This window comes from Suillus fuscotomentosus (assembly GCF_016647785.1).
Source record: "Suillus fuscotomentosus strain FC203 chromosome Unknown F5891scaffold_18, whole genome shotgun sequence".
In the NCBI taxonomy this organism is placed as follows: Eukaryota; Fungi; Basidiomycota; class Agaricomycetes; order Boletales; family Suillaceae; genus Suillus; species Suillus fuscotomentosus.
Genome location: NW_024539530.1, coordinates 688,316 through 710,419, shown reverse-complemented (window position 1 = coordinate 710,419; position 22,104 = coordinate 688,316). Strand labels below are relative to the sequence as shown.

Genomic DNA, 22,104 nt, shown 5'->3' with positions numbered 1-22,104 from the left:
AATTTCAGACATCCACATAGCCAAGCATTAGGTATATCAGGTCATCTTAATACATCATCTTAACAGATTGTCAGAATAAATATATAATCATTAGAACCTTTGTAGTAGCATATCAGGTGCCCATTACCCCAGCACTTCAGATCATCATCACAGTCTGACCATCAAGTACTCCAATTAATCCTATAGGCATCACATCATATTTATCAGAAAAATGCAAATAAAGTTCGTTCATATTGTCTGGAATGCAGTAAAGTAACAATAGGTTCAATAAAGCAATGAATTACAAAACAAGACAACCGGAGCACTCAATCAATGAGAGGCAACAACAAGAGCATAGCAAAGAAAATGAACAAAATCAAACCATCAATGAAATATCAGGTCCAGAGTCCATTCCAGAATCGTCTTTGATGCAGGCAGTGCACCCATTAGTCCCCATGCTGTTCCTTTGTGCCTGTGCACAACAAGACGGCCACTTTTGATGAGCATCGATGAAGGCCCTCGCACCCTTGAAGATCTTCTTCCTGTTGAGAGATGAGAACTAGAGTACGAGGCTCAGTCACGGTTAAAGGGACTCGCATTCAATGTAGTACTACGAACCTAGAGTACGAGGCTAATGTATATATAGTGAGTATAATGGAATAAGAAAGAGGGAAAATATGATACACACCTCAGTCACGGTTAAAGGGACTGAGGTGCATTGGCATGTGTTCATAGTCTTATATAGAGTTAGAATAGAGTTAGAATACGGTTGAAAATGGGAAGAGAAAATGAGTAAGGTACTGTTACTGTCTTGCATTCATATATGTCAGGACGTCGTGACATCCTGGATGCCCTGGTGGTCAGGCGCACTCTCAACACTTCCATTTCCTGCAACTAGCTTTATTGAGAGATTCCATCACCAATGCAGTGTGGTCATTCCAGAGGCCCTCGGCAAATTGTGAGTGTGCAGCTCTTTTCGGTTTCACATAAGTTCCCATTGACCACATCTTCCACACACGTTCAACCTGGTTATATGTTAGCATCGTCTGGTGAATTGAGAAGAAGCATACCGCAGCTGTGGCAATGGCCAAAGCTCCCTTTGGCATACTTTGGTGGCGGAACTCCTTTGGAAGATTGTGCACATTCTCCAGGTAGAGTGCAAAAATGTCCAGGATACATGCATCTTCAAAGGCACCTTGACAATCCTGTTTCACAGGTGAGTGAACATAAAAAGGTGATATTTCAGCACATACTTCAGTGCCCCGTGCACTAGCTTCAACTACCTTCCACATGTAAGGATATATATTGGGATTGACCCATGTAATACGACCAGCTGCGTCGACAAGCTTGGTTTGTTTGGGGACGAGAAACGCAACAGCTACACGGGATTGCATCAGGGTCCCATTTGTTCCTTTCTAAGAACTTGTAAACTACAAGTTCAGCTCGTTCTCCGAAGTCACTGCGGTAATCGTACGCGTGTTGCATTAACTATGTGAATCAATAATAAGAAATGAGCAGCCAGTAGCGAACACCATGTACCAGTTTGTAGACTGGATCATTCTTCTTCAAGACAATGTGCGTGATGTTTGGAAAGACGCGGTGTAGAGACTCGTGCATCTCATAGTGTGATATGGCGCTTTACACTAGGGAGTATACAGCACCAACTCGCAGCATCACTCTGTGTACCATCCACAGTGATTCCTATATGACGCACAGCTTTCCCGCGCAACGCGCGCCATGCGCGCACCATTCCCGCGCTTCACGATGTATACGCGCGCGCGCGTTCCCGTGCTTGCGCGCCCTATAGCGCCAGCCATCCAGATGCATCCATCCACTGTCCACCAAGCTCCCTAGTGCGTATATTTCCATTTCCTTTATTAGCATAGTTCCACCTTTATTTTTATCATAGTTTCTCACTCATATATATTTTTACATACCTACTCGGTAGCGCTTCGGCTCTGCATGAGCGCGCTTAGGCGCGCTATATAAGCGCCAGCAGTACATACTATTATTTACCTTACTTTTCACCCAACTTTACCTAGTACTTACTACTTAGAAAGTCGCAGTAGAAATCTATTCATTAGCACAACACATCTCACATCCTTTATCTTGCTTATATCTTCACATAAGTTTAGTCTCTCTTATTTCCGCTTACACACGCGCGCTTTCCCGCGCTTCGCGCTAATACGCGCGCGCGTTCCCGCGCCTTCGTACCTTGCGCGCACCTGCGCTTTCTCGTGCTTCGCTGAAGTGCGTACCTCTAGATCTCCGCTGCACCTGCTTCCCCTTTAGGGTCGAATGCACTTGCCATCTCAAGTATCGCAGACTAGGCAACGCACGACCTACAACTTTTTAGATACAGTCAGGAGCATTTCTTTGTTCCTCTCAGTATTGTTGTTTCTACAGCGGTCCCAGATATCTTGCATTTCATCAGCATAGTCTGAGACATCCCATATATTGTCCAGGCAGGAAATGAAGTCGATCCACATAGGAACAATGTGAGAGTCAAATTTACGGTGTGACCCTGCAGGAATGTCACTTTTCGTAAATTTGATGCATCTACCTCGTGGTGCTTTGGACAAGTCGTCCTCATCATCACTGGATAATTGAGCCTACGGTTCAACTAATTAGTCATGTGCATTTTATCAGCTTTAACACATACATTGCGAGAAGAATGGTTCAATGTAGGCTTGTTCCTGGTGCTTGAACCAACAACTCCTCTATTGTTGCGAGTGGATCTATCTTGTAAAGGTGGAGGTAGGGCCTAATTAAACCCTGCATGATTAGTACAAGGAAATTTTATCTAAGAAAACAAACCTTGGTCAAAGACAGTTTCGCTTTCATGGGGCGAGATGTGAGTTTCCGGTCGTCAAGGCTATCGTCGCTTTCCTGTCTGCTGTCATTGATATTCCTGTACCGCTCTTCAGCACTGAAGGTTTTCAGTGGAGGTTGCAGTCAGGTATTCTGACAAGGTTTACGCAAATAGTACAAGAAGTTAGAGAGATGCAAACCTTGTGGGACGAGGTGGCTTTGTCAGGGAGATGCATGAGTTCCTCATTGTCTTCATAGTCTTCATCTAAACCATCGTCGGGTTCCATCTAAGGTCCATTGTCCTTCTTGAATTTGTCCTTGCCTGGCCTCATGTCACCCACCTCGTCCTTTGATAGCTTGTTGCCCTTGAGAGTGCTGCTGGACTTTCTCTTTGCAAAATTGATCGCTGGTACATCTGAATCTCCCTCGTATATGGGCATCCATTGGCAGGGCTCACATGTCACCTGAGACTCGTCCACCTCAACTGCAGACACCTCATCCTCCTCCAACAATTCGAGATTTCACTTCTTCTGTGAGTTCTTCGACTCACGTTTGGACTTTGCATTGCTGGTGTTGGCTGCTGGTGCCTCACTGATATTTGTATCAACCCCGTGTACAGGTGAGCGCTTTCTAAATGTATGTTTCACCTTGACATCATTGATCTCGACCAGGGGCAACCTATGCTTATCAGAGGTGTTTTCTTCATCAGAGGAGGAGAGAACAGGCGCAATGCATGGAGCATTCGAAATGAGTTTCTTGTATGAATTAGCTACGATATATGGGCAGATGAAAAAGACACACCTTTGAGACAGATATCATGCTAAGTGGAGTCAACATGTCATCAAGCGCATCCTCATTAACAGGTGTTGAAGACTTGAAGCGTGGGTCTAGCTGTGGTGCTTCACTGTGTTCAAGTTCTTGTTCTTCTTCGAAGCCACCAAACTGGATGCCATTCTGAGGCGTTGGTTTGGTCAACGCTGCGAATCCAAAAAATGTAAGTGATTCAATACAATTTGAGTAAAAAAACTCGCCAGTGATACATTGAGAACTGGCAGGGTGCACTATTTGGAGGGCACGAAGAGTTTGGAACATGTAGAGCCACTAGATCACGCCAGTCATTGCAGAGGTCACTTCAAGCGGGCTGTGAAGCTGTAGTATTGACATCAGGTTTGAATTTTTTGTTTGAAGGTCTGCATTTTGAGGGAAAAGGTGTTTGTATAATATCCATCAATATCGACATTAATGATGGGGATAGTATGGTCCAGGTAGTGTTGATATCAATAATAAGGTGAGTCAGCTGGGCACTTATTGGCATGATCAACTTACCCTTCATTATCACTGTAGGCGTGTTGCTTGCTTAGACTGCATTTTTGCCCTAATTCAAACTTCGCGGTATTGATATCTCTGCGCAACTTCTCTGCCTTACTGACTTTTGCTGGTGGTGAGTGTTCATTATCGTTGGTATGATTTTGATCAGCGCAGTCTGAGTCCATTCCAGTATCAGGGCTTGCCTCAGCCTGGCGACCTAGAATATCAAGTCTATCAGAGCTTGCCATTGTGCAAGTTGTCATGTACTTGTCTTGGGTTGACTTTGTGAGCTAACCACACAACGAGCACTCGACTTTTCGGAAACCTTCTTGAAGTTGGGTGCAGGTGGCCATCGTGCTTATTTTTCTTGTTGTGTGTCCTCCATCTCCATCTCCATCTCGAGCTGAGCAGCTGCACCTATAGCACGATACTTTTTCGCTTCTTTGGCCTTTCAAGACAGCTTCTTTGTTGCGGTGCACTTCCTTGTAGGGCCACTACTGTCGAGCTCGACTCGTCGATTTCCAGGTAAGTCTGGTATACCAGGTCGCTTGTCTTTGTTTGACTCGCAAGTCTTGACCATCACTTGGTTTTATCGGTGTAGAGCGACAGTGCCCGGTTGAATACCAGTCCTATCAATAGACACTGTACACGTCAGGTTTTTCCCGCTAACTTAAATCTGTTGAGGGTCCTTGTTTGTCATGCAAATAGTGTAACCGTCAATTTGCTGTGCTTCTACTGCAAGTACTACTAATGAGTATTACAGAATGTGGCAGAACCCGAATTTCGCCCTTGCAAGTATTACTGTACTGATCCCATGGCAGGTGCAGAGTGCTGTCGTGGGTTCAAGTCCATGTCAGGATATCGACAACACTGCAATGCAGTGCATATTCAGCCTCCATGGCCCGCTCGTCCACATCAGCATGCTTTCACAGAAGATCACTCTACTCATGGTGGGTCGGATACTGGGCAGGATGCTCCCGATGATACATTACAGGGATCCTACTATATCCCACACCCTATTCTTGATGGTTCCCCTTGTGATGCTGCAGGAAACTTCTTGAATGGAGATCATCCTCCCATCCCAGATCATCCTACCAATGACACCTGGGAGCCATTTACATCGTGTGGCCACTTTGAGCTCGCAGACTTCATTTTCCGGTGGAATCAGATGTCTGGGAAGCAAGTTGATGAACTCATGCAGGTTTTAGGATCCTTCAAGGAGTTCAAAGGCCGTCCTCCTTTCAGTAGTGACCGCCATGTCCATCATACCATTGACACCATCTCTTCGAGTGCTGTTCCTTGGCAATCTCTCACACTCCGACATGCTGCATCCAAGAACTTGCCACCTGGTCCATCTGTTACCCCATGGAAGCACACCGAGTATGAGGTGTGGTATCGCGACCCCCGCAAGTTAGTAAGAAATCAACTCGCAAACCCGGAGTTCACTGATAACATCGACTATTCTGCTCGACAAGTGTTTGGAGAGCAAGGTCAGTGTGTATGGTCTGACTTTATGACTGGAAATTGGGCTTGGAACCGATCTGTGAGTCCGTCAATAGTCGTCTATCTGTAGTACTGATCGTTGCCATCTGACAGAACACGCTAGCCAAAGATCCAGACTGTGATGGTGCAATGCTAGTCCCCATCATCCTCAGTAGCGATAAAACTACGGTCTCTGTGGCAACTGGCCAAAATGATTTCTACCCACTCTATATATTACGGGTAATCTTCATAACAATGCCCGTCGCACTCACAAGGAGTCTGAGAGCCTCATAGCTTTTCTGTGCATCCCACAGAGTATGTTTATTTCGGCTGTACAAGACACTTCCTACTAAACTTGTAAATTATGATAGCTGAGCGTGATCATGACACAACAGATGAATTTCATGATTTCCGACAACACATTTTTCACATGTCGTTGAAAGCCATCCTCGAGACCTTTCGTCCTGCAATGGAGAAACCAGAGGTTGTCAAGTGCGCTGATGGTTACTATCGACAGGCCATGTATAGCCTTGGTCCATACATCACCGATTACCCCGAACAATGTCTACTTGCTTGCATCGCTCAAAATTGGTGTGCATGGTAAGCACCTTTTAACCTTTAATTTTCAGTGGTGATTGACCTCTAGTTATTCAGGTGTACTGCTGATCGAGCACATTTGGACAACACACCATCTGGTCGGTGATCACACCAACATACAAAAATTCTAATGTGCGGTCACTCAGATACACAGCTCAAGCAGGGTTGGGGAATTATAAGTGGCATTCTAGTAAGTGCAGCAAACTCAATCGCAGTGATGAATATGAAATTGTGTAGCCGTTCACAGCATATTTTCCATGCGCTGACATACATGAACTGCTCACTCCCGACATTCTTCACCAAATAATTAAAGGAACATTTAAAGATCATATTGTGGCTTGGGTGGGTGAGTACTTCCTTATCACCTATGGAGAAAAAAAGGCAGAGCAAATATGGGCAGATATTGATCACTGGTGTAGAGAATCATGCCTCTCATGGTGCGATATGGTAGTTTTCACTAAGAAGTGCATAGCACGAACTCATAGCATCACTCTGTGTACTATCCACAGTAATTCCTATATGATGCGCAGCTTTCCCATGCAACGCACGCCATGTGCGCACCATTCCCGCGCTTCGCGATGTATACACACGCGCGCTTTCCCGCACTTGCGCGCCCTTTAGCGCCAGCCATCCAGATGCATCCATCCACTGTCCACCATGTTCTCTAGTGCGTATATTTCTATTTCTCTCATTGTATATTATTCCATCTTTATTTTTATCATGGACTCTCACATATATATATTTTACATACCTACTCGGTAGCGCTTTGGCTCCGCATGACTGCGCTTAGGCGCGCTATATAAGCGCCAGCAGTACATACTATTACTGGACTGACCTTTTCACCCATCTTTACTTACCTACTTAATACCTAGAAAGTCACAGTAGAAACCTATTCATTAGCACATCACATCTCACATCTCTTATCTTGTTTTATATCATCACTTAAGCATAGTCTCTCATTTCTGCATACGCGCGCGCGCTTTCCCGCGCTTGGCGCTAATACGCGCGCGTGTTCCTGCGCCTTGCGCGCACTTGCGCTTTCTCGCGCTTCACTTCTGCGCATACCTCTAGATCTTCGCTGCACCTGCTTCCCCTTTAGGGTCGAACGCACTTGTCCTTTCAAGTATAGCACACTAGGCAACGCGCGACCTTACAACTTTTTTAGATACAGTTAGGAGCATTCTTTTGTTCCTAGCAGTATTGTTGTTTCTACACCGGTAAAGATTTTCATCGAGATTTTGTCAAAATCACTTTACTGACAACCTCCTTCGTTCTAGCATAGCTGCAGTGCCTTCATTTCCGGGCCTGCGACATTTTCCTCAGGGACGAAGATTCAAACAATGGACAGGCGATGACTCAAAGGCTTTAATGAAGGTATGAAAATTCACATATACTGACATCCAAATTACTGGTACTACTTCACTACTTTCAGATCTTTTTACCAGCCATCGTGGGACATGTTCCTGAGAGAATGCTTCGAGCAATCCGCTACTTCCTTGACTTCTGCTATGTAGTCCATCGCTCAAGTCTTGACGAAGCCGATCTAGATTCTTTGCAAACAGCTCTTGAAGGCTTTCACAATGAATGTACTGTCTTCATGGATGTCGGTGTCCGTCCCAACAGAATATCTCTACCCCGACAACATTCTTTATGCCATTACAGTTATCTGACACAGCAGTTTGGCGCTCCTAATGGATTATGCTCTTCTCTCACAGAGTCGAAGCACTGTAAGGCAGTAAAGGAACCTTGGCGACACTCGAGTGGCTGGCTACCTCTCGGTCAAATGTTGGTAACAAACCAACGGCTTGATAAACTTGCTTCGTTCCGAGCAGGGAAGTTTGCCATAGGTCTGCTTGACCACCCTTTACTCCCACCTGGTGTTGAGCCAATTGATCCGGATACAAATCATTCTGGTAAGTTGGTTCTTTTTCTCTCGACCTCACGATTGATCTGAATTGAGTGCTGGACATAGACCCAGACTTCTTCCTTTATCATGATGATCAAGACATGGAGGATGCTGTTGCGGATGAGGGTGGTGACGAGGCTGAGGTGATTGTGCAGCTAGCGAAGAGACAAGGTGAATCTTTTTCAGATTTTTCAAAGATATTCTAACTACTTCTTTCAGTGTCCAGTTACCCCTGACGTGCCCAGGCAATTGGTGAAATGATTGGCACACCTTCCTTTCGTAACCTTATATGCCAATTTCTACATGATCAGCGCAATCCTGGTCACGCTATTCCGGGATGTGACATGGATATTTCACAATACCCGGACTTCAATGGGAAGGTGGATATTTTTCATTCTGCTGTAGTGTCGTTTTACGCTGCTAGTGACATCTGTGGGGTCAATGGCATGATCCATTACACTATCCGTGTTGCACATAGTTGGCGTGGTGGCCCAGCTCGCCATGATTGTGTTTTCATCGAACACGATCCGACTCTACCAGGATTCCAAGGGTTATATGTTGCACAGGTTATCCTGTTATTCTCCTTCACTTTTTGAGGTGTGGAATATCCTTGTGCACTCGTTTGCTGGTTTTCAACCATTGGCGATCAACCATGCCCTAACACAGGTATGTGGATGGTTGAACCAGAACTTGACAATTGTAGAGAACACCTTCTTTCTGTTGTTCATTTAGATACCATTTTGCGACCAGTGCACTTGATCCCAATATATGGGTCCCAGTTTCTTGATCGTAATTTGACACATACAGATTCTTTGATTGCATTTCAAGCTTTCTATGTTAACAGATTTTTGGATTATCATGCTTTTGAGATCTCATTCTAAAAAATTGTAGTATGAACATTGTACTAGTATACTGGTAAATGTATGTACATGTTTCAACTTGCAGGTCTCGCATAGTGGTATCCAACTGTTATGAAATTAGCCATGGCCCGTAAGTCAACTGCAGCCATTAATTCAGTACCGAGTCTAGCACTTCACACCTTCAACACTCCAGTACGTTCATCAGGAATCATTGCTTCAGTATTTCTGTACTCAATAGTCTCCGTGACTCCTCTCACCAACACTGGCAGTATGTCCATTATTTGGTTCAACATTAAATCAAGTCATCTAGCTACATTCAGGCTGCCAGTGCGTACTTACCAGTAGCAGTATCATATAACTTTGCAGATCATTCATCAGTACTAATAACATTCACATTAACTCCGCGACAACGAAGGTGAGTACTACTGCTGCTACTACTACTAGCTCTGTCGCTGACTCAGACTCTTTTTATTCTAGTACTAGTAGGTTTGAATTTTGAATGGAAGCAGTGTTTCCACTCTGTGCCTACTAGTAATATTAATAGTAGGTGTCTCTGGTTTTTGCATTTCAGTACTACTAACTTGATAAAATTGGTGATCGTAGGACATGGTCACCGTGACTAGCATTCCCAACACTATTGCTGCGTGTCTTTTTAGAGGCCATCATGTCACTGCCTCTGGGGCTCTATGATGGGTCTAACTACACTGGCAGGCCTGCGAGTCCACCGACCTTCCAAACATATGTTTCTTCCGCCTACCACCCCTAGCTACGGCCTTGGCAGCAAACACCGGCTTTTTTAAGCTAGGGATCCAGCCGATACCACCACCTTTGTTTATAAGGAGATAATCAAGTGGTTGTAACAGGCAAGCAAAACCATGCCTTCTAAATCTCTCACTTTCTTACAGCAAAACACAACAAATGGGCAGGGGCATCTTTATGAGCGCAGTCCTGCATGGCGCTCTCAGCCCACTGTACTAGTACCTGTAGAACTCCAACATGCTCCTGGTAAAGAGCACTCTCCAGATGCTGGCACATTCAAGCAAGGCTCCAGACCCTCAGCAAGTTTGTTAAGAAGCAGCAAGTCTTGCACTTCAGGGGAGTCAGTTTCAAGCCTAGAGCCAAAACTTCGCCTCCTGTTAAAGTCGAAATCGCCGAAGCCACAAGCTTTGGGCCCAAAAGATGGTAAGTAAGGTCTGCTTGAATGATCACAGGTGTGATTTCCTAAGCTATACAGATCTCTGCCAGTGTATTATCGCCACCATTCAGAAGGGCAGTGAGGGTCCCAAACATGAGGTATGAGAATTCATCTTGCAGCTCTCATCTTTCTCAGGCTGATTGCCATACTAGGCGTTTTCAGACGTGTCAGAGAATGATTATCATTTTATTCTGGATGCAATTCAATTTGATGACCATTTAGCTCGCAAGTAAGCCTTTCTCTCTCTATTTCCCACATCTGGGCCGATCCAACGCTCTCCTCAGACTATCATACGTCCCTCATCTCCAACAACTCTTTGTCAACCTGCCGACCCCAGTCCACGAATCGATCCTAGCGCCTCTGTGCACTACAATGGGAGCCATTATACAGTCCATACCTCTTCCATCTGTACTACATACTGCACTCTGCGTCCACATGAATATCATGGTCAAGAAGGATGAAGATAGCGAAGATGACGAAGACAAATGTAACCTCGGCATTCCTGATATGCTCATTCAACGTGAGACACAAGATGCCGAGTTCCATCCACTGTGGCCCTTCGAGATATCCTTCTCGCAATCTTCTGAGGCAGCAGAAGCAAAGATCCAACTCTTTGCGAACAAGAACCCTCACATCAAGGGTGGCACCCACTTCCACATCGCTGAGGCACAAACGCACAAGTTGCCATGCAATGAGTGGGCGATCGAGCAGGAGTTGGATAAAAAGAAAGTTGGGCACATCAAACAGGTTGATGGGAGTGCAGGTGGTGACAGAATCTCATCTTGCTCGCACATTTGGCTACAACCCCTCAAGGTAACCATTACCACGTGGCTCCAGCCCCCGAACGGACGGTTGAAGACTACAAACTGTAGAGCGCAGTATTATGCCAGTGCAGTACATAGCATATGTTGCCACTCATTTTGACTTATTCTGACTTATTTCATGTAACGCTGACAGGTTCTCTTCCCGCAACAAGACGCTGCTGGACTTCAAAACGTCCAGCATTTATTCAGGTGTACCCTTGAAAGAATTCGTGACTCAACGGTACGGCATCTGGAGGTGGAGCATCCTTCGCGCCGCAATGACCCCCTCATGTAAGTATTATTTGTCAATAACTTTAGAAGCTAACACATTTTTTTCAGGGCCTTAATCAAACCCCTCAAGCAATGGACTGTTCCAGACACTGTGGTTGTTTGGGACACATGTGTTGATGGCTTGGAGACAGCTGCTAAGCAAACGGCATCCAGGAGGTATTGTAAGTGGCATGAAAGCTTTCTCAAGTGCACCATCAATGAGGTCGAGGGTGCTGAGCATGCACGGGCTAACAAGCGAGGGAGGTGCCGCTAGTACCAATACGTTGTTCATGATTCATGCAAGTTTTTGATTGTTGTTTGTTTTCATGTGTACCACTACTACATAATTTGCTCTTAGTACTACCTATGTTTTTTCTCTGTGTACTACTAGTACTACTGCGACAGACAGTGAGTTTCACTCATGGATTTGCCATGCAATTACAATATAGCTGGAAATTGTTCTGTTTCAAAATATGTGACTGTGGTGTATTGGTTAGCTTGTCATCAAAGTCAATAGTGGTATTTGTTTTGCGTTCAACTCATGCCAGTGGCAACTTCTTTTTCCAAGTTTTCCCACTGCTTGGTCAGGTTCTGCGCCCTTTCGCAGAAGCTATTAAGTATTCTCAGTTTGTAGTACAATGTTACACACAGGAGCCTATATATTTTGAAATCTAACTTGTTGAAATCCTGTATTTCTAACTGTCTGGTCATATGCCTGCTTGTTGAGACTGAATACTAATGAATGGATATTTAGCCTTTCTGTGTATTTGATAAATCCTGTTTGTATTGAGGTTCTGAGATGCAGACTACCTGTCTCTTCATCAATATAAAAGCCTGATCTTTTTTGCATCTGTTTTTGCCTGATATTCCTGAAAGAATTGTTAGTTTGGGCGACACATGGTCTGTGGTGCTGGAGGATCATGAAACATGACCTTGTGTGCATCTGATTACTCTGGTTGAGCTGTAGTTGCTGCTTTTCTGATGAATAGATGTACTGTGTTGTCTGAAATGATGTATTTTGGATTCAATGATCATATGATCACTCTGCAGGTGTTGATATTCTGACAGGTTGAGCATCTGTCTCGCCTGTACAATCTGTTTTGTCTGACCTCAGATGTACAGTATATCATATATGTAGTCCATCAGCTTATCAGTTCCTTCAGATCTCTCAGCTCATCCTGGAAATGGCAGATTTCCTGATGCAGCTGTCAGATATTGCTGCACCATTCTTGAATTTGACATGGGTGAAAGGCAAGATAAGATGCTGCATGGTGTTTACAACTATGTATGTCTGAGTCCACACTGCTAATGTATCACATTCTCATGATGCTACAATGTTGTAGCTTGGTGTGGCCCAGGTCAATGAACCTCTAACCATCGTCCATCTTACACAATTTCCTCTCGGCTACCAATATATTTAGGCTGATGATTTAATCAATGAATTAGAGTCAATCCTTCAGATTACCTGGATTGACTCATCAGCCATGACTTCAGTGCCAGGAGTTGTGCGGCCGGTCCTCCCCAAGAAGAAGAAGGTTAAGGCTGAACACACCCTTCATGGAATTATGAAGACCTGCCCAAACTGGGGCAAGTCCCTGGCATACCTCCATGTCTTCTTGAGGATTTTCATATGTTGTGGTCACACTGACAATCCTCATCTTCTCATCAATGTCGATTACAGTGAATGCAGACTTGAGCTCACTCACAGTCTATGGCCTAGTTGTCTAGCTCGTGCAAACATCACTATCCAAGATTTGGAAATGGGTAGGGGAACTTGTTATCATTTTTCATATAGACTGAATATTTTCTAGTGCTGAACAAAGACTCCAAGCTTCCAATGTACGGAACATTTGTGAGGCCGAGACCGATACCTTGGGAGAAGAATATCTGCATACATAACAATACGGTCAACAGAGCTAGGCATCAACAGAAACAAGACTCGCCTGATAATACTCATATGGTTGCACTAGGGACAATACCAAGAGGAAGAGGCATTGGAGAAGACAACCAATTCTCATTACAGAGTAACTGAAAATATATGCTCAGGGATGTCTTTATGCGGACTTCTTGCATACATACAATGCGTCCCGGTCGACCATCCTTCCTGATATGACACCAACTGATAATATCAAGAGCGCATCGACACTTCCTGTCCAGCTACACAGTGGTAGAGGTCAGAGACACCAGCAGCTAAGAAATGGTCAAGGTAGATCCAGAGCTTACTCACGCGATTGCAGATGGTGTGGAATTGGTTAAGTATGTTTGAGTGTAAAAGTCTGCATATCATGGTGATCAGTTCGTCCATGTAAGATAATCCACAAATATGCTTGCCCTGGAAGACACCGTAGGCGCTGTTATATCTAGCACGTATCAGTTTGGGCCCATAAATGCCGGGTTGAATTTACCCAAAGCCACAGAATTGGGTCAAGGAACTTAACGGCCATGGTTGATGATGAATATACAGTGATCGATAGGTGGACAAAAGCACTTGCGCGCCTAGCACTGTGCCCCAAGCGGTAAAACCACCTTCAGGAAAACCCAGCGCATCCAAGGGGTCGACAAGGCTGGGATTTCCAGCGCCTTTGACGGGTTGTGAGTAGGGCTCCGTGAAAAACTCAGCTCGAGGTTTATGACATGTTTTTAACTCAGGCCTATCCTCGAGGGGTTTTTGACATGAGTTAAAACCTAGTTTTTGACAAGTTTTTTACACAGTCTAGAAACCAGTTTTTCAAGCTATTCTAACATGTTTGAGCTACGACAAAGTGAATGCCTATTGTACAGGCCCTCCCAAAGGCAACGTCGAAGTATCAGATTCATTCTGCGGAGGTGCTGTGTGGGAGCTTTCTAACAAGGCATGTACCCACTTTCTTCTTTGCAGACTTGTAGTGATACACTGCAGCACGCCATAGATCCTTGGCCCATTTTTGGAGCAATGCCGACTCTGGAAACTCCTCCAATGTAGCAGTAAGGACATCCACAACAACAATGAGGCCAGGCCCACGCTCTTGAAACTCGAATGGACAAGGTGCAGACTCATCCCTTTGGTGCAAAGGTGACTTCTAACACATTATTCAGTGCTGCTTCTGCACTGCCGTATAGCTCAACTTTCTCTGGATCAGGTGCGAAGTTCTCAAAGTGATACCTGGAGTTACCCAGAGGGATGCAGTCTGGGAGGTGAGTGAGCATAGCTCGTAGGTGCTTGAGCTGTGAATCATTGTTGGCAATGGTGGTGAAGAAACTCGTGGGTGGTAGGGTGCTTGCATTCAATGGGGGGCTCAAATTATTCTACTTTTTTGATATTTCGGGATTTTCGGCCACTCGAATGTCAAAGTATGACATGACTTGTTCCGAAGGCATCAGATACATGATACATACAATATTTAGGGTTATTGACAGGTATTTGACACCTGAATATCGACCTCCGTTCTTGACATGTTTTTAACATGTTAAAAACACGTTAAAAACCCGGAGTGTTTTTAACATCGTAGTTTTTCACGGAGCCCTAGTTGTGAGACACTTTCGGGGGCCTGCTTTGCAGTTTTATCACTGGGGAAAGGCGTAGACATGGACAATGAAGATCAATTAAGAGATGGATGGGGCATACATATTATCCTATAGTTTAAATATGAAGTTGACTCGGATAAACCAGGAGGCTTGTATACCACAGCGGCGTTATACTACCGTCGTCCTGGGTAGTCTGATGCATGCCTTTGAGGGAGAATCGACTGCAGAGTCCGCGGGAGTAGCATGAACTAGGATGCTTCTGAGCATCGTTCCGCGTGGTTCACAAACGGGCACATCAGGTGGTTGATTTCATGGCTGGTATCGAGATTAGGGCCCACATTATCTTATTTCACTCAATTATTGCCGTGTAGATGTAAATCGTGTAGGATAGGAGGTATCTATGGTGCGACGTTGTGACAGCGCTGCTTGATTTGAATGGCGCCTAGGACGACAGCCTGTGAAACGTATTGAACATCTACGCTAGAATAGTCTGAAAATACTCCTACCGCCTCTATCAACTCGCCATCTGTCTCTCGAGGTTCCGCAGCAGACGCAGCGCATCATCTGTGGCCCTCAACTCGCCATCAATATACTCAAATCTCCGTCGAATCCTCCTCTCTATATCTTGAGCATGTTCCAAACACCTTGCAAGGACGAACCCTCTAAGCACGTTCGTATAAAGCCCAATGTCCAGAATCGACGGTGTTCGGTCCGCATGATCACCACTCACGCCTGCCCGATCCTGCGATCCACTATCTTCTTCAAGCCGATTGATGATAGAAACCGCCACGGCCGGATCCCCATACTCAGCAAACCCCCTTGCCACAATACTCCACTGCACAACCCCAGGGCTCAACCCAAACTTCATCATATCCCTCAAGACGCTCGCAGCCCGCTCCGGCCGGCCGCGCTTCGCATGCAACTTTACAAAAGGCGAAAAATGAGCCGCGTCAACTGCACGCTTTGGAAGCTGCAGTAATGATGGTGCGAATTTGAAGTCTGGGGAAGAAATGGGCTTCTGCGATGTGCTGGAATCTGCGACGGAGAGGAGATATTTGTACATGCGCTCGTGGTCGCTTTCTGGCGTTGACCAAACGAGAGCTTCCCAAACGAGGGCAGTGTGATAGGGTGTCGGCCATAGCTTCTCTGAGATATCGTATTGGCAGTTTAGCAAGTGCTTTGGAAGCGATGTTCTTTGGGAAAGCGGAGCACGGCGTTTGGATATTAACCTCATGGTTTTCAAAATAGTTCTGCGAGGGACGCCAATCATGTGGAAATGGTATGCAAAGACCACAAGGACGAGTTGGGGCTCGTTGCGGGAACGGTGATAAAGCATCTCTGCCATGACCCATAGGGATTTGGCTTTGTGCGAGTGCTGGAACGCTTTTTTCCGCAAAGCGAGCATGGCGCGTGTACGCCCGGTGGCATGATAGGCATTCATGAAGTTGGAAAGGAAATAAGAAGTGGGAGGGTTCGTCGAGATGATAGCACGTCGGAGATAACGCAGGTGGGAAGTCAACGCAAGGGTATCGGTGCGGGAACAAGTCCGCTTATACCAAACGTCTGGGATGCTGTAAGGATTGCTGGATATTTGCTGGCGTAATTCGTGAACGCTGGCTGTAAATGCTTCGTCTGGGGAGTGCTCTAGGAGGAATCTAAACGTAAAGTCTGTGACTTGACGTTCGCGTGTTGCAGCGACGCGTGCAAGCTGAAGGGCATGCTCCTCTCGGCCAGCCAGGACCTGGTTTCTGATGACGAGGCTGTAGATGCTTGCCCATTTTTCTGGAGTAACTTTCACTTGACCGGATTTCGAGAAAGAATCTACCACCACTTCCAGTTGTGAAATATACCTCTCAGTCGTGGGAGGACTCGCATAGCGCGCAAGGGTGTTCAACACCTGTGACTGTGCATCGCCAGTGATATAACCTTTTGACGCCATGATGAGACCGAACCGCATGACGAGTGCGATGTTAAGATAATTCGATCCACGAAAGAGCTGCTGGCGGATATCCTTGAATGAACTCCATTGTTCTTTTGCTGTAGGCACCAACGAAAGCCATGCAGAAAACGCTTCCCCTCGATTTTTGAGCCCCTTCGTCTGAAGAACAGCTCTCGCTGCCCGTTCGTAAATGGCATGCGGTTGAATGGGTATCTTCATATCTACCATCTCTTTCCGCAACGATTCCGCGGCTGCGTAGTCCGCTGTACGTATTAGATTTACAAGAGTGCCAGAAGACGTCTGGGGCGTGAATACGGACGAATTCTGGGACACAGCCAAGGTATACTCGGCAGTCATCTCCTCAAACACTGATACATCAAGTGCTTGACGTGGAAGAGGCATGTGTTCGACCTCGATGGATGATGGTGACTGCGTTGAAATAGTGAGAGATGCGTTAAGTCTGTTGCGTGCTTGAGACCAAACTTTTGGAGGAAGAAAATCTAGGCGTAAGCGCACACGGCTAGCATGCAGCCAAGGTGATTTGCCAAGTATCCATGTTGCCATGCAAAATGCAGCACTAACTGTCTTTTTCACCTAGTGAAGTACGAAAATCATGAGCTGGTCCTAGTGGTAAGAGCCTGAGTAAAACCTTGACCCGCTCCTGAAAAGGAAGTATTATTAGTCACTTGCATAAGGTTCTCTTACGGCGGTACAGTTCAGGCTGAGTATGAATCCATCATTGAATATTGGTGTAGGTGACTTGACAAAGACTTGAGGTAAACAATTCAGACCAGCTATGTACAATGTCCTTCTCCGGTTTCCAGAATGCATCTGCTATTCATTGACACGATATAGGTGCGTTAACATACGACAAGGCAATACTCGTAATAATATATTTTTCAGAAGTTAGAACTCTACGTCACAAGAAGTTCTTTTAAGTTCGGTTCCCCGAGCTTCACAACAGGCTATTAGAATTAGATAGTGTTCCCTCACTGAACCTCATTCAGCCCCAGGTTGTCGACATTCGCCTGCTGCTGTCGTGTTAAAATGCAGATTCTCTTCCGAAACACGGTTCTTCCTATATCATTCGCGTCACATCGTAGATCTATCATCATCGCATTAATCACTGTGGTATGTCAAAGGCATATCCCGTACCGCACCCTACCTCAGACTCCCGTATAGTCGTGTGTGTGTTATTTTATGACTGTCAGTCCTCAAGGCGGCTACTTGTCTTCCAAAATTTTGTCCACAGAACGGTCGATATACAAGGATTCTACGGGTGTTTTGGATGTCGAACAGATAGACGAGACCCTACTCGACTTGGCTCCTTCCGCAGAGAGTAAACCATCACACTCCTTTGGCAATATCATTCCACACGACCCTTCTACTCCTCACCGAGCCAATGCTACGTTGTTGATGCTGGCGCGTAACAGTGATCTCGATGGCGTGATATCCAGTGTAGAACAGTTGGAGGCAAAATTCAATCGCAAATTCAACTATCCCTGGGTGTTTTTGAACGACGAACCCTTCTCTTACGAGTTCAAAAGGTATACCATGTCATCATCAGTGCAGTTGGTTTATCATGCATTTCCAGGCGTGTTAAAGTATTGACTAACGGCGATGTATCATTTGGGCTCATCCCTCACGAAACTTGGGTGCAACCACCCTGGATAGATGAAGAACGAGCTCAGAGCGGACGCAATATGCTAACACAGGATGGCGTCATTTATGGCGGTAAGTCCATTGATCAGATCGTCGTCAACATCCATCTTACCATTGAAACTACAGACAGTGTTTCGTGCGTATCTCCGTGCAACTTATTCAGGCTGCGTCCTCATCCTTGGCCATTAGTTACCGTAATATGTGTCGGTTTAACTCAGGGGTGCTGTGTGTTTAGAAGGGATGTCTCGTTTACGCTAACCTCTCTATGTAGTTCTTTTTCCGCCATGAGCTCTTAACGCCATACAAGTGGTACTGGAGAGTAGAGTGAGTCGTTCGGCATACCAGACGAATTAAGTGCTGACCCATTATGTAGACCCGACGTGAGATTTTACTGTGACCTTGAATATGACCCTTTTGTATTCATGGAAGATCATAACAAAATTTATGGTGAGAGATCCCCAGTACAGTGGTCCAGCTGCTAAATTTACCCACGGCCCAGGCTTCACCATTTCAATGCCAGGTAGAGTGACATTCTTGCCATATCTTTTATAGCATAAAACGTGTTCTGAACAGAATGGGAATCAACTATAACCTCGTTGTGGTCCGTGGTGAAAGGTAAGCACTAAGCATCGTACTCTGTAGGCCGAAGATGAACCTATCTCCCAGAATTCATTTTGGACCACCCTGAATACGTGTCACCAAACAACTCAATGGGTTTTATATCCGACGATGCAGGCGATTCTTACAACATGTGTCACTGTAAGAGCTGTTCAATATCATGTTGGGAAAAGTCACTTATGCCCCTCATTCAGTTTGGTCAAACTTTGAAATTGCCGATATGGACTTCTGGAGGGGCGAAGCTTACACCAAATTCTTCAACTATCTCGAGAATACAGGAGGGTTTTACTATGAGGCAAGTTAAATATTTTTCCTGTTCGTGTCATTCTGACCGTACACAGAGATGGGGAGATGCACCTGTTCATAGCATCGCCGCAGCCTTGTTCACACGCAAGGATCAACTGCATTTCTTCAAAGATATAGGTAAGCTTCGGCCATATCGTTTCGTAGCCATAACTGATCCGTCCGAAGGTTATAAACACGCTGAATTTGCTCACTGTCCCCAGGGGAGACAATGGCGGGAAGGACACTGCTCGTGCAATCCAAACGATAGCTTCGGTACGATAATACGTCATGATTAAACCTTGGCGATACTGAAAATTGGCCCAGACTTTGCGGAAAATTCGTGTCTGAGGCATTTCATGCGGTTGGACGATGATTGGATGTTCGGTTGATTGAAGGGCAGACGCCACGATGTATTTCTACCATACGTTATTCCAGCAAGATAATTTATTCAAGTTGTTTGACTATTAACTGTCTCGTCTTTATTGCTATTTAGTCTCCTTACTTTCTCGATGAAATATACGTCCTGCGATGGCCGACAGGATACATATAGGCAATCCTTTTCAGCTGCTTTCATATCGGGATGATTTCTTTGTTTTATCCTCTTACCGCTTCTACTTACTTGTGGAACTGTACGAACAAAAGGGTCCCGTCTCTTGTTCGGGCGGAATACACCCTGAATAGCAGGAGATTAGGATATTCGCTGCTTGCTAACAAGTATCCACGGTCACTGCACGAAGATATGAAAGTAGTTGTGACGGCAAGTGCCCGGGCTCCGAGAACTAAAAGAATCCAATGGCTGTTTCGAGTCTCAGGTTTGACTACGCACTAATGCCCACATCTACGCGAGCCCCACGCCTGAGGCACGACCCGTTATAATTATAATGAACTTCGACTCAGGCGTCAGAAAATAATTAGTATACCATACACTTAAGAGAAGATAAAGCTACGTAAGAGGACAACAGGGCTGTGTCAAACACACAAACGAATATAATTAACATATCGTCCTATTCCATCACGCTAGCTGAGCAAACTCCCCGTCATTCCGAGGCCCTGCATCCCCTTCCAGCTGAGTGCTGGATGATACCTCAGTCGCAATCGTCCCCTGACCCGTGGTACCCAAGTTGGTTGGAGGGATGGATATCCGACCGTTCTTCGCCAGTTCACTCCTCACACCATCAAGCATACGCTTGAGGTTAACGCGCTCATTTACAAGGGCCATCCGGGCGCTTTCAAGACCTTTCCTTTCTTCTTCCAAAACCTCCTCCAACTCCTCGAATTGAGACATTTTAAGCTCGAGTTTTGTAAGCGTGAGCTTGATGAGAGACGAAAGGGTCGAGCGGATATGTACGTCTTCAGCGTCTGCTAGGTTCTGAGCAGCTTTTGCAGAAGACTTGAGAGCAAGCTGAGCGGCGCGCACGGCGTGCGACTGGGGTAATTTGGACTGCAGCTTCGCCAGTTTTGCGGTGTCGGTGGATACGTTTTCTGCCCCTTCTGTATTTGATGAAGTGTTGGTCTCCGGTTCAAAGTTCACCGCCGTAGATGCATAGGGAGCATCCTCGTCCATGGCAGTATCACCTTCTGCACCCTTTTTGTTACTAGACTCTCCTTTCTCGTCAAATGTATTCTCGGTGCCTTCCCTTGGGGCACCGTCTGTCAAAGCGTGCATGGCTGTCTTTGCGGCTTCAGCGGCAACCCCTGAACCAACAACACCAGCGAGGAAGGCTACCACGCTCATCACAGGGTTGTCTGCCTGTTCGAAAGGGATCCGCCCAAACCTTAGTGGACCCGTGTCGCCTTCCGAGGCTACATATGGGTCCTCAATTGGTAGAGCCAGGAATTTCCTGATACACTGCTGAGATGTACGCGTTCCCACATGGTCCTCAATTGCACTCCAGTCATCGTCGAACATCTCGATACCTTCCAGTAACAGGAGCACCTCCTGGTCTGTCCAGTCGTCGTCAGTCCCACCATGGCTTACACCAGGCGGACTAGATGTGAGCTTCACAAAGTCCCCGCTAAACATCGTCGACGGGAATCGCCCATCGAGATAGCATGGACCACACAGCTCGAAATCTTTCACTTTTAACGAGTGATACCGCAATGCAGTGCAGTCCGTCCCACATGTATCGCACTGGTACGACATGTTCCCTTTCGACGACACACCGTTCGCAAGCGCATTCGCCTCGGTAGAAGTTACCGCGCGTGATGCTTTGGATGTCGTCTGGTAGATTGAATTTCGCAGCTCAAGTGACGCCAAACCGGAGCCGCTGTGTTGCTGTATTGGCTTCTGGGCACCGTTCATTGGATGTGTGATAGTAGGGCGAGTCCCGGGGTGCAATGACTGCATGCCCCGAGGCGTGTCGAGGATCACGCGGAAATGGCCGGTGAAAGGTGGTGCAAGCGCGGCTGGTCGCGCTTCTGGGTCGATCTTCAGAGTACTTAGTTATTAGAAAGTGCTCAGATAACATTTCTGCACTTCGCACCTGATAGTTGATCAAACCCCACTGCTCCAGGAATGCATGCACGCGCATTATGGCGCACACGTCGCCTGCCAGATTTCTCCGGCATGCGGTGACAGTCAAGTACTCTGTCGGCCGTAGACGATACGTATTAATCATAAAGTCACGGTAATCTTTGTATATGGAGGGCGTTTTGGAACGGTTTCTTGAGTTGAAAAACTCTGGGAGCGCGCGTCGTTCGACAGGGTGAATCTTGGACATGTCGAACCATGCAGAGTAGGACGGAATGACAACATCGTGTGTCTGCGCGGCGAGGTACTTTCTTGCTTGGTCCTCCAGTCGCAAGCGAGTAGCCTCTAGTTGTGCAGGGTCTTCATCATCGTTGTCGTCTCCGGACTCCGCCTCTTCATCAGCTGCTTCCCCCAT

At 46.0% G+C, this 22,104-nt stretch overlaps 8 protein-coding genes across 8 annotated transcripts; 3 read left to right on the top strand and 5 right to left on the bottom strand.

The window, feature by feature from the left end:
* Positions 1-851: 851 nt before the first annotated feature.
* Positions 852-1,373, bottom strand: F5891DRAFT_1186851 (uncharacterized protein; the record flags this gene model as incomplete). Its single annotated transcript, XM_041366753.1, has 3 exons — positions 852-1,004; positions 1,050-1,184; positions 1,233-1,373. 3 exons carry the CDS (start codon positions 1,371-1,373, stop codon positions 852-854), a joined length of 429 nt encoding a protein of 142 aa, XP_041227843.1.
* A 948-nt stretch (positions 1,374-2,321) lies between these two features.
* F5891DRAFT_1186850 (uncharacterized protein) lies at positions 2,322-3,882 on the bottom strand (the record flags this gene model as incomplete). The annotated part of the gene is made up of 7 exons (XM_041366752.1): positions 2,322-2,591; positions 2,642-2,743; positions 2,797-2,868; positions 2,991-3,077; positions 3,132-3,274; positions 3,341-3,545; positions 3,592-3,882. 7 exons carry the CDS (start codon positions 3,880-3,882, stop codon positions 2,322-2,324), a joined length of 1,170 nt encoding a protein of 389 aa, XP_041227842.1.
* Positions 3,883-4,948: 1,066 nt separating this feature from the next.
* On the top strand, positions 4,949-5,874 carry F5891DRAFT_1186849 (uncharacterized protein; the record flags this gene model as incomplete). The annotated part of the gene is made up of 2 exons (XM_041366751.1): positions 4,949-5,641; positions 5,695-5,874. The coding sequence occupies 2 exons, from the start codon at positions 4,949-4,951 to the stop codon at positions 5,872-5,874; spliced, it is 873 nt and encodes a 290-aa protein (XP_041227841.1).
* A 3,944-nt stretch (positions 5,875-9,818) lies between these two features.
* Positions 9,819-13,243, top strand: F5891DRAFT_1186847 (uncharacterized protein; the record flags this gene model as incomplete). The annotated part of the gene is made up of 8 exons (XM_041366750.1): positions 9,819-10,125; positions 10,178-10,236; positions 10,291-10,367; positions 10,423-11,032; positions 11,096-11,232; positions 11,281-11,393; positions 12,706-12,975; positions 13,023-13,243. 8 exons carry the CDS (start codon positions 9,819-9,821, stop codon positions 13,241-13,243), a joined length of 1,794 nt encoding a protein of 597 aa, XP_041227840.1.
* A 1,001-nt stretch (positions 13,244-14,244) lies between these two features.
* F5891DRAFT_949432 (uncharacterized protein) lies at positions 14,245-14,418 on the bottom strand (the record flags this gene model as incomplete). The annotated part of the gene is made up of 1 exon (XM_041374876.1): positions 14,245-14,418. A coding segment is annotated over one exon (174 nt), but the record flags the coding sequence as incomplete, so codon positions are not given.
* A 612-nt stretch (positions 14,419-15,030) lies between these two features.
* Positions 15,031-17,293, bottom strand: F5891DRAFT_1025592 (uncharacterized protein). Its single transcript, XM_041361366.1, has 3 exons — positions 17,138-17,293; positions 15,222-17,083; positions 15,031-15,170 (listed from the first exon to the last, which is right to left on the bottom strand). The coding sequence occupies exons 1-2, from the start codon at positions 17,216-17,218 to the stop codon at positions 15,230-15,232; spliced, it is 1,935 nt and encodes a 644-aa protein (XP_041227838.1). The 5' UTR covers positions 17,219-17,293; the 3' UTR covers positions 15,031-15,170; positions 15,222-15,229.
* Positions 17,294-17,394: 101 nt separating this feature from the next.
* Positions 17,395-19,727, top strand: F5891DRAFT_180839 (glycosyltransferase family 15 protein). Its single transcript, XM_041370815.1, has 15 exons — positions 17,395-17,509; positions 17,558-17,785; positions 17,837-18,201; positions 18,249-18,388; positions 18,443-18,452; positions 18,506-18,536; positions 18,588-18,640; positions 18,690-18,763; positions 18,816-18,836; positions 18,890-18,931; positions 18,983-19,075; positions 19,129-19,229; positions 19,276-19,357; positions 19,406-19,492; positions 19,544-19,727. Exons 2-15 carry the CDS (start codon positions 17,702-17,704, stop codon positions 19,606-19,608), a joined length of 1,248 nt encoding a protein of 415 aa, XP_041227837.1. The 5' UTR covers positions 17,395-17,509; positions 17,558-17,701; the 3' UTR covers positions 19,609-19,727.
* A 504-nt stretch (positions 19,728-20,231) lies between these two features.
* Positions 20,232-22,104, bottom strand: F5891DRAFT_949374 (SWIRM domain-containing protein; the record flags this gene model as incomplete). The annotated part of the gene is made up of 2 exons (XM_041374874.1): positions 20,232-21,647; positions 21,703-22,104. 2 exons carry the CDS (start codon positions 22,102-22,104, stop codon positions 20,232-20,234), a joined length of 1,818 nt encoding a protein of 605 aa, XP_041227836.1.

Excerpts from the sequence above, each read along its gene's own strand:
- F5891DRAFT_1025592 (XM_041361366.1), bottom strand. The coding sequence starts at position 17,218 with ATGGCAACATGGATACTTGGCAAATCACCTTGGCTGCATGCTAGCCGT. Across the intron at positions 17,084-17,137 it reads TAGATTTTCTTCCTCCAAAA|TCACCATCATCCATCGAGGT; the intron begins GTTTGGTCTCAA and ends ATTTCAACGCAG.
- F5891DRAFT_180839 (XM_041370815.1), top strand. The coding sequence starts at position 17,702 with ATGCAGATTCTCTTCCGAAACACGGTTCTTCCTATATCATTCGCGTCA. Across the intron at positions 17,786-17,836 it reads TCATCGCATTAATCACTGTG|TCGTGTGTGTGTTATTTTAT; the intron begins GTATGTCAAAGG and ends ACTCCCGTATAG. Across the intron at positions 18,202-18,248 it reads TTCTCTTACGAGTTCAAAAG|GCGTGTTAAAGTATTGACTA; the intron begins GTATACCATGTC and ends ATGCATTTCCAG.